At 47.9% G+C, this 19,175-nt stretch overlaps 1 protein-coding gene across 1 annotated transcript; it reads left to right on the forward strand.

Annotated features, from left to right (window-relative positions):
- Window positions 1-6,042: 6,042 nt before the first annotated feature.
- LOC135815917 (large ribosomal subunit protein uL24m-like) lies at window positions 6,043-18,297 on the forward strand. The gene is made up of 5 exons (XM_065329271.1): window positions 6,043-6,280; window positions 6,369-6,464; window positions 10,702-10,799; window positions 11,129-11,244; window positions 17,722-18,297. The coding sequence occupies exons 1-5, from the start codon at window positions 6,107-6,109 to the stop codon at window positions 17,916-17,918; spliced, it is 681 nt and encodes a 226-aa protein (XP_065185343.1). The 5' UTR covers window positions 6,043-6,106; the 3' UTR covers window positions 17,919-18,297.
- Window positions 18,298-19,175: the final 878 nt, after the last annotated feature.

Genomic DNA, 19,175 nt, shown 5'->3' on the forward strand with positions numbered 1-19,175 from the left:
ATATTTTTGTGGAAAACAGATGTGTGCGGTTAAGCGAGGTCTGACTGTATATATAGGCTATAGTATAATACTAGAATTACAAGGATATGTCGTATATGAAGAGAAACTATTGCGTGGAGAACACGATAAATAGATTATAGACCTCATAGTTGGTCTATACAGGATATATAGACCTCGTAAAAGACCTCGGGGGACCTCGGTCTTTTACTCGGTCTATATATCCTGTATAGACCTCCTAACCGGTCTATAATCTATACGTATTACATCAACGGCGTTCTTTTAAATTCTTGAATAGTTGACTGGTTAAGGCGGCATACCGGTAATTATGCGCCTCACTTGAGAGATTTGTCCACTCATGGGGATACCTTAGTGATGCGGTGATTAGGCAATGCGTGGACGGTATATATAATTATATGGCGGCATATCGATGATTCATTATGACATATAAACAAAACAAAAACTTCACAGTGGGAGTGGTTTTATGCAATAGATCTGGAGTTGTGTGTACACATCAGTTGTTCTCTTGTTGCAACCTGTGACATCAGCATTTAGCATAATTATACATACATGCAAGAGGCCATAAACAAGAGTACGCAACTGTGAAACACATATGCAACTGTGATCTCTTTTCTATAGGCCAGATGAGCGGCGCGCTGCCTTCATTACATCATTCAGCTGCAGTCGGCGCATTGCAGAAACTCAAACACCACACTTTCCCTCTGATTGGAAATGAACTTTCGTACGGAACTTGAGCTCATGCGCCAAAATAGAGATCGCTTATTTATTTTTTATTTATTTATTCACAATCACGTGGCACTAGCCAATGAAATGGTGATGTGGGCGATAGCCAGCCATGGCGGTAATAGAGCTAGAGGGGAGAAAGAAAAAGAACGAAAGGGGAACTGAATAGCAGGAGAAGCTAGGGCAGGGCTGGATATCAACTAGTATGTTGCATTCTGCAGTAGCTGTGTGAATGTATTGTAACATTGGCAGGATTTTAGATGTTGTGGGAGGAGAGACCAATGGCGGTAAGCAAGGAAGAGAGGAGATGTTTTTCTTAGACTGGAACGAATCGAGCAAAAGCGGATGGGCTCGTACGAGAAATTGTGGGTTTGAGTGCATGCTTTCAGAGCGTGATCGAGGCAAGTTACGTAATGAAGGCAGCGCGCCGCGCACTGATCCATAACCACAGTTGCATAGTCTTGTGTATGCACTCTTGATACATGTACAGTCGAATGTCACTTATCCGACCACTTCGGGAATCAGGCATGTTGGATAACTGAATATGTTGGATAACTGATATCATTTTTTATGTGCATATATGGCTGGATTTCACTGATTTATGTACACAATACCCAAATATATTCATGCATATTCCATGCACACATACATGGTAGCATACTTGACCACATCTACTTCAAGCAAATGCATATTACACCGTATAATATACAAAAAAAGTTTGTTTTTATGTATTTTTAGAATTTGACTGTGGAGAGTCATAAAATTACCACTCCCGGGCTTGTCGGATAACCGACGTGCTCGGATAACTGGCGTCCGGATAAGTGACATTCGACTGTACCTTGACGGCAAAAAAATAACACAAAGGTTTCCTCGCCTAGCACCTCGGCTCTGCCTCATAATAACGAAATGCATACTCTGCGATGTGGGCTTGATAGTAGCTGGCGTGCTTTACTGTGGAATTCACACACAATCCCTCATGCCTCTATTATTTTTATCTTATCACAGGCGCCGAGTGACCCAAGACTGCCTGACTCCCTAATTGCACACAGCATACAACTACATCATGGAATAGTGTAACTGCAATGACATTATTATGTAATGTAAAAGCTAGGAGTTAATACGTAGGGTCAAGAGTACATAACCCCCGGGTGTTATGTACTCTTGGTAGGGTTGATAGTCACTTGATACGTATACATAGGGTGTTGTTGGTTCTCGCGATAGATTTCCCAGGATGTGTATACATGTATGCCATTCTTGACACTCGTAAAATTGAACTACAACTACAAGTACTGCAGTAACTTTTTCTCCGAGCTTTTTTTATATGGAGGTATTTAAAGATATTAATTTTGCTAGAACGTGTTATGCAGCTCAGTTCTGTTTCTCACCTGATGCTTGAGAGCAACGCCGTGCGGACATGATCCAGACAAAAACCCAGGATTGACTAATAGTAATAGTAATAACCACACTCTATGTACAATTGTACATGTACACACCGGTTAATGGTAGGATCGGGGCCGGGGATACATTCTCTGTCGTAATTTCAGGGCTCACAGCCGGCATGCCAAATCACGAAAAGCGTGGACTGCTCGCGTGAACCGCGCGTGCTGCGGCCTCGGCGGCTCAGTTCCCGTTCTCACGCGATCGGCGTCTTTTCGACTTTTCCTATTTCCTCTTGCACTTTCCCCTTGCGCTGGCGTTCGCATCGTCCGAGCCTTGGGACTCGGAGTTTTCGATGGCATCAAAGAACCGTACAGCTTATGGATTGTTGGAGCTCGACTATCCGAAATCCCGAAAGAGATCGTCAAACTCTGGTCGTTTCGGAACCCCTGCGAAGAAGGTCAAAACACCTAACACTAGCAGTAGTACACGTACATGTAGTGAGGAGCCTCAGGCTCTCGATGTGCCGCAGCAGCTAAGTCCTCTGATACCGTGCGAAGAGGAAGTCATCCCTGTCGTGTCGGCGTCATGTCCTCAGTCAGATATACTTGCTGGAAGTATCTCCATTTCAGAGGATGCTCAGGTACCAACAAAATCTCAGCCAAACACCGTCGCTAAAGTAAATAATTAATAGATTGTAAATAAAATGGAACAAACATATTTTGTCACTGTGCGTTTCCTTTTTTGCCCACATTCACTAGGAGGCAGCACAAAGTCAAACTGTAAGTGATGACGCTGGATGTGGAGAAAAACCCACCATACAAAGTAATGCACTCAGTCCACCATCAGACATGGCCGACACGAGGTCATCGGCAGATTTGCAGAACGAACTAGAGCAGCTTAAAGCAAGAAATAGTACCATGCAGAATCTGCTTTTATCGGCTGAGCAGAAATTAGAAAGGCAGAAGGAAAGAATCAAGAAACAAGCCAATGCTCTTCGCGGTGCCAGAAGTGCAGCAACGAAACACAAAAGGGAACGCCATGAAATAGAGAAGAGAATACCAGACACAAAACCAATTTGCATACGGTCGAGCTTGATGGACGGTACTACTACGAGCACACACACGCCAGACTTCATGGCACAGGCACGGTTTATGAAAATGGCATGCTTGCTAAGCAACCAGAAGATGGCACAAGCATTGTCACTGTCACATGTATTGCTAACAGGAAAAGAGCCAACGGCAAACTTGGGTACCTCAGTCTCTCCATCGACAATTGCTGATTGGAATGTCTTGCTAGCAGAAGTTGACAAAGCGCTGCTCCAAGAGAAACTGGCCTCTAATGTTTACGACACGCACGTCTTTGCTGACGACAGCAACAAACGCGGTGAGGAGCGCCATATGGTTGGCATCCACACGTGGTGCGATAAATTGCAGAGCCCAATTGCTTATGTCCTGGCAAACACAATCGTAGCATCAGGGAGTGGCCAAGACCAGGCACAGGTCGACCACCACATTGTGCATGATGTTTACAAAGTTCAAACCATTTCAGCGGTCATTGGAGACAATGCATCAACCCAATCAGGAGCAAAGAAAGGACAAGCTGTTGAGCTTGGCCGCATGTTCGGCAACACCACAGTGTTCGTGGGATGCTATCCCCACATACTGAACATTGCCTTGCGGAATGGCATGAGTGAAGGGCTGGGACAACGCGGAACCATGATGGAGTTCAACCTCTTCCAGCTTCACTACAAGGTCGGTTACATTCACCACCAGAAACCCACCTACTACAAGGCCTTGTACGTTAGTGAGCACATCCTGCCGAAGCCACCTCCACTGCCGCAAGAATTCGTAGAAACGAGGTGGAGCTACATCCACGCCAGCCTGAAATGGTGGGCGAAGTATGGCACGGCATGTGTGAAGCTGGGGAAGAAGATGCTGGAGAGGTTGCCGGTCAGTGAAACTCACTATTCCATATGGAGCAACATCGTTGAGATGGCAGCCAATGACCGGCTTGCGGCGCAACGGACGATGCTCCTGGAGTTGCTGGATCGCCTGATAATGCCCGGACTGGAGAAGTGTCAAATCGGTGATACCGAGTTGAACTTCAGCTCCGGGTATTTGGCAAGGATGTGGCCAAGGCAAGTCACTGCTGACATCAACATGGCACAGCTGATGCTGGAATACCCAGCCTTTGCACTGCCACTGACGGAGAATTCCAAGGCAGCGCTGAACGATGGTGACCAGGAAATATTCTCCTGCACACACAAGGCAATGTTCACGGCAGTGAAGGATGCGCTCGTGAAGCATGGCTGTCGGTGGCACCATTTCCCTCTCCTGTTCGCTTCTGGAGCAGACACAGAAACACGGCATCTGTTCTGGCGGGCGGTCTTACGTGTGCTCGGAAATCCAATTTCGAACATCCACACCTTCACACACGGTGCAATGCCATCTGTAGCGGCATCCCAGACACCGCAGTATGCCACATCCCTGTACAGTAATCTGGTTAACGCTGCACTGAAGCTGAAGTCCGTGGAGCATCTTGTTGCGGCCTGCTGCAAGGAGGGAATCTTGGACCGCCAGCAGTATCTTCTTGGCAGCACAAGCCAACGGTGGTTCCAGGAGTTTGAGCTGTTGGCGCTAGTTGCGGGAGAGGCAGCCGAAATGCAGTTGTGGATGCAGCGTTGGCCCATTCCCGATGCAATGGCAACTGAGATCCGAGCACTGGCGGACTGCAGCTCTGGTACTGTGCCTACAAGCACCTCCGAGCCTCACCTTTGGCAGTGGCACAAGCAGCATGTCTTCGCCATTCCGGTGAATAATGTCATCGCAGAACGCCAGTTCAATGTTGCGGATATCTACGTCCATCCGAACGAGTCCGAAGCGTCGAAGCAGGCCACACATCTGTTTGTAGAGAATGTGCTTCACTCCACAGCAGATCGACTCCAGCTCTACAAGAATCTCTCCGCAGGTGCTCGTACCACAACGCGAGTTACCAAAGCGTCCATGAAGCACGTCAGAAAGCAAATGCTGGAATACTCAAGCACCATCACGGCAGAGCGTCTTCAGCAAGCCAGAGAGACTTTGAGGAAAACAGTATCCAGCGACCACTCTGGTAGAGCTCTGACAGCACCTGAGACCTACAGGAACGCCCTGGAGCGCCACAAGCCTCGACAAGACCACGAGCAGAGAATGATCGCCCTGGAGAAGAAGGGCAAGTGCCACTCCGTCCGCCATGATCCTGGCCGAAAGAAATCTGCACAGGCCAACGCTGCTGAGAGGAGCTTCCCTGCCTTATCCGAGGAATGACTCCCTGGCCTGCTGGAAGGTGAGTACAGCGAATCATTTTGTTGTTGTTCTTGTTGCTGCTGTTTTGGTCAAGACATATTTTTGAATTTTTGGTGCTGCTTTTGCACTTTTGGCGTTCTGCGCCCTGAGTGGCACTCACTCAAAAATGTCCACTACATCTCATTCTTGGCGGATTTTGATCATCTATGGCTTATTTTTTTCAGCGTGGAATTCTCCAGACATTTACCGATCACTTTTCCGATTGCTGAGCCGAAATCGAAGCCAAAACGACCAGACTTTGGCTAATCCGTGCCGGAAAACTGAAGGGAAAATGGTGAAACGCTGCGGTAGATCACTGAGTTTGGGGGTTTTGAATCAGCACAGCGAATACCAGCTTCGTGGACATCAGGGCCGATGTAGTGGACTGGATCAAAGATTTGAGAATGGAGGAGAATAGAGGCCTGTGATTGGTCACTTGTCATCACGTGACAATCGCGCAAAGCCGTGCGCGACTCCACGCTTTTGTATTGGACTGTGAGCCCTGAATTTTTATGTTTATTTTTCGCACAACAATTATTTTTTGCATCTGCTTTCGCGAATTAATTATTAATTTTGATTTCTCTGCAGATATTATTCTGTCTCTTGAAAATTATTGTTATTCTTGCAGTCAGATTGAAAATGTTGTGATCTACTTTACAATCATGTCTCGGTTCAACCGATTGACTCGTTTCCCTGGGACAGTCAGGGAGGGCTTGTCTCGTGCTAAAGCTCTATTCCTGGAACAGGGAAACAAGGACCCAAGGCACGACGCTTTCTTCAAAAAACTGCACTATCGTCCTAATGATGGTGATTTCAACATTTTCGTCGGAGACTTGGTACGCAAACATTTAGTATTCGACCCAGAAGAGAAAGAACATTGCTGAACAATGTGTGTTGATGGTAACTGCATGTATTTTTCTGAAGGTACATATTTTGGAAGGACCAGACAAAGGGCGAACTGGTATAGTTCGTGACATCTTCTGGCAGAAGAGATGGATTTACATAACAGGAAGAAACACAGTAAGTTGATCAATTTTGTTCTATATCTTTATCTGGCACCTTGTTGATGCTTTGTAGAGCCAATATATGCCGCATGTGTTCTCATGTGAAGAATTGCGTACAGAAATATGTAGCCTGTGGAATGTGCGCATATCAAGACTATTGTTCATATGACAGATTATAAGAGCGGTGGGAGGGGAGGAGAGATAAGGGGCATGAGACGTGAATGCTCTTCGATACAGTCAAAATGTTGTGGGTTGGTTGGGACTTGGTTTGTGTGCCGTTAAAGCGGTTGCTACAGACACGAAATGTTACTAATGTCACCCCGGTGTGGATCGGTTAGGATCGAGCAACTTTTAATCCGAACCTGATGGGATGTGGTATCCTTTGTCATTACGACTGATCCGTGGAAACGTGATCCTCAAAGTGGCAACAGGCTTTCCACTCCCCTCCCAACTGTAGCAGCAAGCCCAGCCAATTTGGCATTGGGTGCGTATGCTCGAGGACTACTGTGGAAACTTTCACCGAAGTAAACGTTTTGCAGTAGTTCTACAGTATCTTACCTTTAATAGTTTGTTAGTTTTGTTCAGAGTTTACTTTTGTGTGGGTGCACACATTGCACTCGCACTTAGCTACCGCATGCACAATTGCATTTTTGCATGACGATGTACTCCAGCCCACTACAGTTGAACATCGATTATCCGACCACCTCTGGGCAGACGGCAGTCAGGCGGTGTTCAGATAAGGCAAATGTTCCGGATAAGAAAAAAACTCACACACTTTCATCTATCTCATATCAATGCATGCAGAACAACGGAGATCACCATCACAGCTCTGTATGTGTGCATTGCGTAATTGCAACAATGCCCAAAGCAAACCAATTTCCAGTTCATGTCCGAATCTCACTGATGAAAGAAGTCAGTGATAGTGCGCTGCTGAAGAGAAGACATGCGCTTTTTGCACGCCATAGCTCGGAGCTCACGGAGAACAGCAAGTTGAGTTGCAGTCGCCTCCGGTTGCTCCTCAAGCCACAAGACTTGTCCAGCATCTCTGCAGCTGAGGAGTGTGACACTGCTGGCTAACGAACAAGCTCCACTTCATCCTCTGACTCTGAGTCCTGTGCTGAGTTTCCTGCTTCAGTCTCAGGTTGTTGCAGAACGGATTGGCAGATTTCCTCGTCGGTCATCAGCTGGTACCCAGGATCAGCTTCCTCCGTGTCCAGGTACTCAGCTGCCTCCTGTTCCGGTTCATCAGAACCCATGGATGTCAGTATCTGCTCCACCTCCTGCTGGATCTCACCCAAAGACGGAGTTGGTGCAGGACCAGGGACATCATCAGCTCGCTCAATGTCAGGAATGATTTTCCGCCATGACCTCTGCAGTGTCCTTGCTGGAACACCAGCCCATGCCTCGCCCACAAAATCTGCTGCCGTCCTCAGGTCAATCGTCTTGATGAAGTCTTTTGGAGACACCCCTGCTTCATCCTCAATGACCAACTTGCGGAGGAGCTTGTGCTTGTACCTTGTCTTGATGTTCTGGATCACTCCTTGGTCCATTGGCTGGATCAAACTGGTGACGTTTGGGGGCAGGTACTTGGCGTAGATCAAGCCATCATCACTGACCAGCTCTTCGGCATTCGGATGGGCTGGGCAGTTATCCAGCAGCAGACAGGCTCTGGCAGGGGTCACACCAATCGATGTCATGTGCTCACGGATTCGGGGCACCAACGTCTCGTTGAACCAAGTCACGAAAATCGCTGTGGTCATCCATGCATTCTTCTGGCCAGTGTACTCAACTGGAATGAGGTCGGGTTGCACATTACGGAAGCACCTGGGACGCTGCGACTTGCCAATCATTTGGAGAGGAATCTTACAGGTCCCAGCAGCATTGGAGCAGACATTCAGCGTTACACGTTCCTTGGACAACTTACTCCCATCCACAGTTTTCTCAGCAGCAGTGGCGAGTGTTTTCCGGGGAAGAAGCCGAAAGTTGAGGCCAGTCTCATCGCAGTTGAAGAGCATCTCGCTAGTGAGGTTTTCATCCTCTACAAACTGGCGGAAAGTCGTCACAAACTCGTCAGCTGCTGGGCGATCCGCCGCCTGCTTCTCTCCATGCTCTACCAAACAATGGATGCCATATCGTTGAGTGAAGCGCCACTTCCAGCCATCCTTCGCGACAAACGTCGATGCATCACCGTAAATAAGTTTTGCAAGAGAGTTTGCTTTCTCGCAGAGCACCGGACCGGACACCTGAATACCTTCGGAGCGCTTCTGGCAAAACCAGATGTAAAGCGCCTTCTCCAACTCATGGAAATTACCTAACCGGGTGACTTTGGAATCTCGCTTCATTCCCATCTCAACGATTTGCTCCTTGTGAGCACGAAGATCTGTTGCCTGCTTTTTGATGTCGGAAACAGTGCTGCGACCAACACCAAACTTTTGGGCGATAGCAGCAAGTGAAGCTCCATCAGCCAGACTGTCCAAAACCTTCAACTTCTCATCAATCGACAGAACAATGCGCTTCCGCTTTGATGGTGGAGCAGCCATTGTCAAGAATATCCCAAACTGTCGAAACGGGGAGAATATCCAAAACTGTCGAAGTGGTTATTACTAGCCGCACGACCTTTTTACTTTTCAAAATTTTCGTATTTTTTGAATGGCTCACTACAAGCACAGTGCGTACTCTACGGCACATGCGCCCAAAAAAACTGTTACGGATAATCGAATGGTCGGATAGTCGATGTGCGGATAATCGATGTTCAACTGTACATGAAACCAAGTTTGTTCAGCTTGTGACTTTTTCTGCGTGGGTGTCTGTCATGAACTCGTGGCGAGATTCCTGGATTGCGTCATAGTTAAAGGGGAAGTTAAGGCAAAAATTAAAATTTCACCAGTTGTAGTCTTCAGGGTGCTGAGTCGAATGGTCTTGGTCCGAGAAAGCTGAGACGCTCCCTTCCTACTTGAATCCCAATCGAACTCGCGCACTTCCACCGAAACTGGGTGACTGCGCCCTACTAGATGGGGATTTGTATGCAAAATGTCACTAAAAGCGCCGTTTCGTTCTTATAAAAGCACGGATGACCGCGATTGGCCCATATGTTGTAGTCTTTTGGATGCTGAGTCGACTGGTTTTGGTCCGAAAAGGCTGCGATGCAGCGTTCCTCCTTTATTCCCAATCGAACATGGTTGAACCAGCAGTCACGTGCTCCTGCGTACACCAGTCAGCTGGTCACAGTGCCTGCAGGGTACAACTTACTAGCCTGTTTGACCTTTTTTGGGTGCAGTCCTGTCACTCGAGTTGAACTCGAGTTGAACCTTGGTGTGAAAGTTGTCGCCTGCTGGCGTGGTGACCAGGTGATTTAGGCACCCAGGAGCACGTGACCACTTGTTCAACCATGTTCGATTGGGAATAAAGGAGGAACGCTGCATCGCAGCCTTTTCGGACCAAAACCAGTCGACTCAGCGTCCAAAAGACTACAACATATGGGCCAATCGCGGTCATCCGTGCTTTTATAAGAACGAAACGGCGCTTTTAGTGACATTTTGCATACAAATCCCCATCTAGTAGGGCGCAGTCACCCAGTTTCGGTGGAAGTGCGCGAGTTCGATTGGGATTCAAGTAGGAAGGGAGCGTCTCAGCTTTCTCGGACCAAGACCATTCGACTCAGCACCCCGAAGACTACAACTGGTGAAATTTTAATTTTTGCCTTAACTTCCCCTTTAATGCAGATAAGCAACGGGAAGTGGCGCGGTGCGTACAACTCTGGTGCAGTTGTGCAGCAGCAGATCTGCTTGAATCCTGCTTGTACGCACTGCATCACTAAAATGACGTGAATATAGGAATTTCGCCGTGACAGCAACCAATTCAAGCTAGCTGCACACTCTGGGCTCGTGTACTCTTGCCACAGTGTATAGCTGCTTGGCCTTGGCAGTGGTCTGGTGATATTCCTTGCTAGGTTTCATGTACTCTTTGCAATATGTGAACCTCTGCTGACCATCACTGCTTGACAGTCTTGAAATAAGTACAAATTTCGTCACGGTTACGATCTTGACCAAATCTGTACTTACATGCGGCCTGGACGGCATGTCCAAGCACACCATAAGAGCAAACCGGGGGGGGGGGGGGGGGGGGGGGGGGGTGCAGTCTATACATGAGGTACAGCGAGGAGGTGCGTGGTGTCTTTGTTGCTCATCAGTATGTGTGTTCTGTGTTGAAATTCTTTGAATTGTGGCGTGTCTCTTTCCTGCACCCTGCTGTAGAAACTCATGGAACACACTGACAAGGGCAAGACAATACACTACCATGAGGAGAAGCCCCTAGATTGGCACCAAGTTGCTCTTGTTGATCACTCGGACAAGTAAGTGTCAGTCTTCGCTCTTCGTCCTTGAACCTGCCAACATTTCCTTTTTGTTACACAGGTATAGATAAAGTGAAATATACATTGGCAATCATCTGTGCGATATTAGTGGTAGCCTGTTTCTTCTAATTTCTAGCGCTATTATTCCGTGTATCCCGCTGTGCTGGTTGGGTGAGATTTTGCATTCCTGGCCTGCATGTGTGTGTTTGTGTGTGTGCATGCGCGCATGCATGCGTGCGTGTGTGTGTGTGTGCGTGTGTGCGCGCGCGCGCACGCACGCGTGTGTGTGACTCTATGGCTATGTGTGCACCTTTTCTTTTGTGTTGCAGCAAGCCGTGCATAACAGAGTTGTCGTACCTGGAAGACGGTACGCCAACACGTGTATCTACACGTACAGGAGCCGTTGTACCCCTCCCACCGGAAGTGAATGACCCCCCGGGAATGCGTAAGTTCCTCAGACACTCTTATGCTCTAGCTGTTGTTGGAGTAGAGAATGTGCGTTTTTCATTCAGGCCGCACCAGTTTTTTTCTATGTTTCGCCTCACAAAAAAATCGCGGTTCGGGTGAGACTCGGCAGGCCGAGTTTTCCGCATCCGCAGGAATGCCACCGCCCTCTAGGATCAAGGCGCAGATGCAGGGTGCGTTCTTATATTCTCTAGCTTCTTGGAGAAGGAAAAAGAGAAGTCGAAGAAACTGGTATAATTTAACCTTTTGAGCACGACGCTACCTGAATGCCGCCCCACGCCAACACCTGCAAAAATCGCGTTTTTCCTATGAAAGTAGTAGCTGTTCAAGGATCGAAACTTTACCTTTCTTTGGACGAATTCCACGATCTTGAGCTTCCTGCAAAGGTCTTGAGGCGAGGAACAAAATAGTTCCAAGCTCAGCTCGGAGCGACACCAAAAGCCCATGCTACAGTCTGGCAAACTTCACGCACGCGCTCGACAGACTTGAGCACGGCCAGGAGATCAAATCCTCAGCTGCCATTTCACTCTCCTTGCTCGTATCGAGCTCAAATTTTTTTTGAGGACTCCCCAGATCCGCTGCCATCATTTGAATCTAGTTTCCATGGCAGCAGATAGCACGAAAATGATCGAAAATGGAAAATACGCGTTCTGCAGAGTTCGCAAAAAAATCGATTTGAATTTGCCGTGTCGAGTCGCATATCTCAACAACCCGGGGTCGTATCGCTTCGGCGATTGTTTCTATCGCAAGCTGAGAGTTTTCTCTTGCAGATACATATTTCGATCGTGAGAATCGGCCAAGAATTGACCGAGTTACGATAGTTTGAACTCACGGGGTTCATGCAAATCGCGTTTGTACGCTATGTACACTCACGACGTAATAATACGTCACGCGTGGGTGCAGTGACACTGTACGTGACGTATTAATACGTCATGCGTGCTCAAAGGGTTAAGAACGGGTCTCGAAGAATTCGGAGATATTTTGCACATGTGAAGCAATATGAAGCGCCAAAGGGGCCACGATCTTGAGTGCCACAAATGTTGTACGCATTGTGCGTATTCGAAAGGAGAGATGCGTACACTCATGATCAACACGTGGCTTTTAGCTGTAGTTCATATGCGCTGATCCCAAACCGCAGGAATCTCCAAATTTCAACCGCCTCTGAAGTTTGGAGAGCCTCCTAAAATTCGGAGAGGATATAAGAACAGCTCTCGAACTTTTCCGAGAGGATTTAAGAACGCACCCTAAGCCACGCTGAAAAAAAGCCATCAGACACCTGTGCAGTGAAGTCCAGAAAAATCCGAACGAATCACTTTGGGTTGACACCGAGTTAACGCACCGCGATCGAAATGAGCGCTGCATCGCCAAGAGTACGTCATAAGCTCCAAAGAATGTGCAACTCTTGATACCTTTTCTATGGGGTCCGCCGACAGCGAAAACTCACATCATGTGGTGTAGTGTTCCCGTTGTTTGTTGCCAGCCCGCTTTTAGTGATCAGTGGAGCTGAAAAAATTAAAATAGCACTCCGGACAGAAACCCGCTCAGCTTTATGCGAGTCATCAGCATGATCATGGCCTTTTCTGCTATGGGTGTCTGTCACGGCGGAATTCCGTGATTACATCATATTTGGCGCAGATCTGAGGCGGGAAATGGCGTAGTGTGTACAACTGAGCTGCAGTTGTGCAGAAAGGGACCTGCTTGAACCCTGCTTGTACGCACTACATCACTAAAATGATGTAATCACGGAATTCCGCCGTGACAGCAACCCATCCGAGCTGCACACTCCGGTTTTCATGTACTCTTGGTAGTACAAATCATACTTGGAACACATGATGTGAATTTTCACTGTTAGGGACCCTGTGTCCAGAGTTGCAGTGTTGGGAACTTATTTACTCTTGGCGTCGTGTGCGTGTAGCACAGATGTGATCAGTGACCCGGTGGTGATTTGTATGGAATTTTTGGCACGGGCTGTACATGTACATGACACATGCCTAGCTGTCCAGAAGTTTAGTTGTATCACTGTATGGTGACTGGGTGCCACGTCCTGTCCTGGATACGCACAGCTATGAGTGTGGCATGCGCAGCAGCACCCGCTTTCGATCAGACTGCGTAGCTGCTGTAGCGGTGGCTTCCTGTGCATTGGTGAGACACTCAGGACTGTGTATCGTGAGCGCACTCTCGCACAGGTACACAAACCATAGAAAAATTGTGTGGGCTTACAGTCCATTCATCCAAAACTCTCGCCCTAACCTTTTGGACTTGGTGTTTCGCACCTTGGTGAGAACCCTCGGTGATCTCAACCCGCACGCACACCACGCAACAAGTCTTGTAGTAATAGCAAACACTATTCTTCACTTCTTCGCCACGAATCTAAAACGCTACAGCGAGAGAGGAAAACTCACTGCTACACACACTCTTATTCTACATCATCTGAAAGGTTTCGCACGTAAAGCGTCATACAGCGTGTCGGCTCCAAAAAGGTGCAAGTGTGAGGTGCACTGAGTGTGAGAAACCTAACAAGCGTGAAATGTAGTTGATAAAATGAAACCCTACAGTAGTGATAACCTAAGGCATAGCGTACAGTTCCGCAAAACACAACTTATGCAAATGTACGGATGTATTGAACTACTAGTTTACTACCGTAAAAGTCCGTAAATAAGTACGTGCCCAAAAATAATACCCCCCCCCCCTCTTTTTTTAACGGTGTCTGCTGCAGGCAGATTTAGCCCGATTAGAATACTGCCCGAAAAATGTACCCTCCCCCCCCCCCCCTCCCCCTCACTGTATGCACGCACACACACAATATCCATGGAGGTTTTTAATTGGGCACACTTTCTTGGCAGTTCATGAAGCATCTTCAATCAGCAGCTGGTGCGGCATACGTGTAGTCAGGAAGACCTCGAAGCTTGATCTTTTCATCCTGACTTCCGTCCACAGCGACAGCAATGCCTGTGGACAAGAATGATTCCTGCACGGCGGAACGGAGCGACCTGCTGACGTCGGCCCGCGCCTGGCCAACCCACTTCGTCATGAGGACACGACGACGTTTTGCAGGAACGGTACCCTGCACATACTCGTCGAGGTGAGATGACAGGTGCTCATTGAACAAGTCATCGACTCTTTGCTTGAACGGCTTGTTGAATAGCACGTCAAGAGGCTGCAGGGTTGAGGTAAGTCCACCTCCGATGTAGACGACAGCGGTGTTACACTCCTCCTTCAGCGCTGTCCTCGCCCTAGCTGTCATCTGGGCCCGTTGGCTGTCAATGACGAGAAGCTTTTCTGTCGCAACGTCGCGCGGCCACATATGCCGTGCCCAGAAAAGGAAGACACTCTCGTCACACCAGGCGTTCTCCTGGAAGTGAACAGTCACACGATGATCATACTGCTGCTTCTCCTGCTGTGTGATACGCTGTCCAGTGCCCCGGAAGATTATGAGGGGCTTAACGCGGGGTTCACCATCGGCGTATATGGTGAGCTGAACAGTTGCCTCGCGCTTATCCATGACTGAGCCTCCCACACTACGACACCAAACAGTTTTGCTGCCCTTCTCCGCGTACGTTTTGCGCACATTCAGATCAAAGGGCAGAGGCGTCTGGTCCATATTAGCGATGTTCTTCTTCTCGAACTCTCCAGCTGAGCGGATGTCGGTATGGAACTTACGGACAAGTACAAGTTTTCTCTCGGGTTCCTCCTGCGCTCTGTTCGTCGTCGCCCGCAACGAGACGTTCCATCTGCTTTGGAATCGCCGAAACCAATGCATTGAAACTTTGAACGGGATGGTGTCGTCGTCTCCACCTTTTGCAGGGTACAGCTCACGAAACAGCTGCTTCGCCCTCGTCACGAACCACCAGCCCTTTACCTTGATGCCGGCGTCGCGCTTTGTTCGAAACTCGGCGTTCTTCGAGCTGAGGCCACTGAGCTTTTCGTCCTGAGCCAATGCTCCGAGCTCCGTGCGATTCCTGTAGCAGCTTCTGCTCTTGCGCCAACCAGCGACTGATATAGTTGTGATGTGGCAGGCCGAAATGCCGAGCAGTCTCTCCTTTGCTGGCCTTCTTGTTCCGCATCCAGGTAAGTACGGAAAGTTTCTTTTCTCGGCTGAACGATTTCTTCGAGTCAGCACTGCCGGCGATGTTCTCTCTTGCTGGAGGCGCTCGTACATCCACTGCAACAACATCATCACGTTCTTCGTCCTCTGCACCGGCTTCATCATCACTTTCGTCATCCCACTCAATATCATCGTCAAAATCCTCCAAAAACTCTCTCTCTCAGCAACCCTCTCTCTTCGATCCATGTCTGTTCGTCGCACTCGCGTAACTCACTGACAAACATGAAACGAACTCCGCTTGTACTTGTGATAGGTAGTCAGAAACTTCGTTCGCGCTTGTCAAGAAAGTGCGCCCGAAAGAAGTCCCGGTCTACAGGTACAGTACATAAGTACATGCACTGTGTCACTGTGTCACCGGTGCTGCATGTATGCATGTACCATGTATGCGATTGTACGACAAGCACTGGATAAAAGTGACCTCTCCAGTACGCGCAAGTCGGGTCCGAAAGTAAGTTCGTGCCCGAAAGTCAGTACCCGCCCGAAAGTAAGTACGGGTGCGACCACTAATTTCGAAAACAAATACGTACTTATTTACGGACTTTTACGGTACCTTCGTGCCAAACCAACAAGCCTAGACTGCTATTATTCATGAAGTCGCACTAGTCCTACTGATCACACGTATTGTGATAGATATTAAAAACGACAGGACATCCTGCATTGTGTGACTAGTTCAATTTTTCCTTGCCGCTTAGACGTCAGAAAAGTCTACGGTCAGGGAGTTAGAATTTCGGCCAGATTTTACAAACTTAGGGCAGGTATCATGGCAAAATATTTGTATGGAGAAGCAGCAGGTCCTAAACTTTTTTTTATTATGACACGTGGGTCTGAGCCCGATTTCGGCTACAAACCGGGGTTCAAAAAGCAGCGTGACTATTCTGTCAGAGTGGACTGTACACTATACTGTATATGAAAGCAGATATCGTCATTTAGTCGGTGAATATTTCGTCCAACTTCAAGGAAAGCCAGATTGTTTGGTTGAAATCGTGTCCGCACACATTTAAAATGTACGGAAAGGCTAGACACATTGACATTTCATCCTGTGATACAATCATTTAGTTCGAAAACTCTTCGGACGAGAACAATGAAAATAAATTTCTAGATGAATATTTCTGCTTGCACAGTAAACAAATGTTGTTCTTCGTTGTATGTGTTACTTCTTACTTCCTCCGTATACAAAAACTTCGTGACTTTTTTTTGAAGGCTGCGCATAGCTCTGGAATTGTTCAGTTTGACTTGGAATAACACTCGTGGCATTGTCTAACCTGTTTACAAGCTATATACAAAGACAAAAGCAACTCAGGCGAATGAGATTGAGTTTATTCAGAGTCTTCGTCGCTCCTGTCATAATCACCTGACGACGCTGACTCCGCATCGCCAAAAGTCGCTGCTTCGCTCGCATTTCGTTCAGATTCTTTTCAGCTGCAATGATGATCCGACCCGGGACTTTGGCTAGCGTACTCTTCATTTCCAGAGCTGTGTACGAATCGGTGTCGACTATATTCAGTCGTTCCAGCCCGCGACCTCCATTATGCCGTGAAACGAGTCGCTCAAGCACATCCACACGCTTCGCATTTTCTCGGCAGGAGAATCCTCCCAGCATTCTACAACGGCTTCGACGAGGTCCCTGCGATTCCCCTCCTAGGCCACAACGGAGACGTCTGACTGGAGTGGAGAGAGGCGAAGAAAGCCAGGTCGTCGACATTCCGATCCGGAGTCTGTGCTGGTTGCACGACGACTGAAATGTTTCATCTTTCCGTGCGAGCGGAACCGATTTATGTTCTCACGCTGCGTATGGGGCTGCGCACCGCAAGTACGAGCCTGGCCAGTTTCAGGGCAGCGAGTGCCGCGTGAGTCGTGACTCCGTGCTCCAGACGCGAGCTCCACTTCGTCACGGTGTCAGTTTCGAGCAAGTAAGTGTTAGTGTTTTTGTTATTTGACTCGTGAGTTCCTGTCGGCAACGTCCTCACACGCATGGCTTCCGTGGAGAATCTGTTCGAGATCACCCAAACCTACCTCAACATGAATGTGCGTTGTCGATGACAGCCTTTGGCGCCGTTCGTTGAGCAGGTCCTTGCTCAAAAATACCGTTGAAAAAAAGTCACGAAGTTTTTGTATACGGAGGAAGTACTTGTACTGAAGTAGGAGTAATAGTACTGTACCTGGTGGCTGCTAATATGCATGTAAGCGTGTGATTAAAGCACATGCAACAAGTTTGTGGCAGTCCCGCACCAGACAATAAGCACCCAACAACATTGGGTGGCTTTGTACTGGCTACAGTCTTTGCTTTGTTCGTTTACTTCAGAGTCTGAACTTGATTTGCTGTGCGTGTCTCTTTGTATTGCCTCCATGCAGCGAGCACCAGAGACACCGATCCAAAGGAGGCAGCAGAGCGAACGTATCTCGTGTCCAGCAAGACTTTTGCAGAACACGTCCTGTTTTCGCCCGACTTGAAGGATACAATCTACAAGAGAATACACGAAGGAAACGATCCGATATACGCAGCTCTCAAGTTCAGACGGGAGAGGGAGGCAAGAAAAAAGGCCGAGTGAATGCAATAGTACAGGAGCCAAGTGGGCAAAATGTGACTTACCGTTCCCACTTTGGGTGTACCACGATTTTTTCGCTCATATGATAGAGGGCCATGTGTAGATCACCCTACCACTTGTTGTCATTCTCAGAACTTTCTGAAAGGTGGTGACAATTGCGATTGAAATTGTCTATAATTACCATGGCAACCGGATACAAAATTAGGATTTGTGTCACTTTGTGTTACTTTTACGCCACTTTGCTATTGGCATCTCCATGTATTTATTCCAATCATTCTAACTGAATGTTTTGAAGCGAGAATAAGAACTCTTTTCTTCTGGGTTACCATGGCCACCACGAACGATCTACAAAAATGACAATAAAAATCAATCAACTTCAGAAGTGCTACCAATTTCGACCTTGACAGGTCTTATCAGAAGAACAACTGTCTATTGGGATAATCACAAAGGCACACAATGAAAACCTTGGCAAATTTTATTCCGGAATAAAATTTGCCAAGGTTTTCATTGTGTGCCTTTGTGTACGCCGCTCTGCCTGAATCAGGCATTGAGCACTCTTGCAGAACCAAAGCATATTGCCTCTGTGTATTGGGATAATCCTGAAACTAAGAGCGTCAACCTGCTAGTAATGATTGATACCTGGAAAAGACAGTGACACGTAGGGTAAAATAAAATTCCAAGCAGCAAGTAGTCTGGGCTTGTGTCTAAATCTACAAGTATGGGTAATGAAACTACCAATCAGCACCAGAGGGAGCCTACAATGAAATAAACACGGAGGCCAGAGAAATCGCCACAGACCGAGACGTCGCAGACAGGATGGATGTCCTCGCAAAGTCAGGTGCATTTCTGACACTCGAGGATCACAATGCACAAAGAGAATTTCACTCAAGCCCTCCCATGCCGGCTCATAAACCCCGCTAAAACAGAGGTTGGCGTCATCAGCAAGGCGATTCTCGACCGCATCATCTGGGCAGTTCAGAGCCACACCAAGACCAACTTGTGGAAAAACTCCGCCGAGGTGATCCAGTGGTTCAAGGGAATACAGGACAAGGAGCATTACTCGTTTGTCAGCTTCGACATAGTCGAGTCTACCCGTCCATCTCGGAGCAGCTACTCGAAATGGCTCTCGAGTTCGCCGCCCAATTCACTCCCATTCCCCAGTGCGACATCGACGTAATTCTCCACGCACGAACGTCGCTGCTATTTGCCAATGGCAAGGTGTGGGCCAAGAAAGACAGGCAGAGCCTATTCGATGTGACG

Source organism: Sycon ciliatum, chromosome 4 (genome assembly GCF_964019385.1).
Source record: "Sycon ciliatum chromosome 4, ocSycCili1.1, whole genome shotgun sequence".
Classification (NCBI taxonomy): domain Eukaryota; kingdom Metazoa; phylum Porifera; class Calcarea; order Leucosolenida; family Sycettidae; genus Sycon; species Sycon ciliatum.

What these genes read in the sequence shown, in the direction of transcription:
- LOC135815917 (XM_065329271.1), top strand. Translation starts at nt 6,107, where the DNA reads ATGTCTCGGTTCAACCGATTGACTCGTTTCCCTGGGACAGTCAGGGAG. An exon ending in ACATAACAGGAAGAAACACA is followed by an intron (nt 6,465 to 10,701) that starts GTAAGTTGATCA and finishes ACCCTGCTGTAG; the next exon opens with AAACTCATGGAACACACTGA. An exon ending in GAATGACCCCCCGGGAATGC is followed by an intron (nt 11,245 to 17,721) that starts GTAAGTTCCTCA and finishes GCCTCCATGCAG; the next exon opens with CGAGCACCAGAGACACCGAT.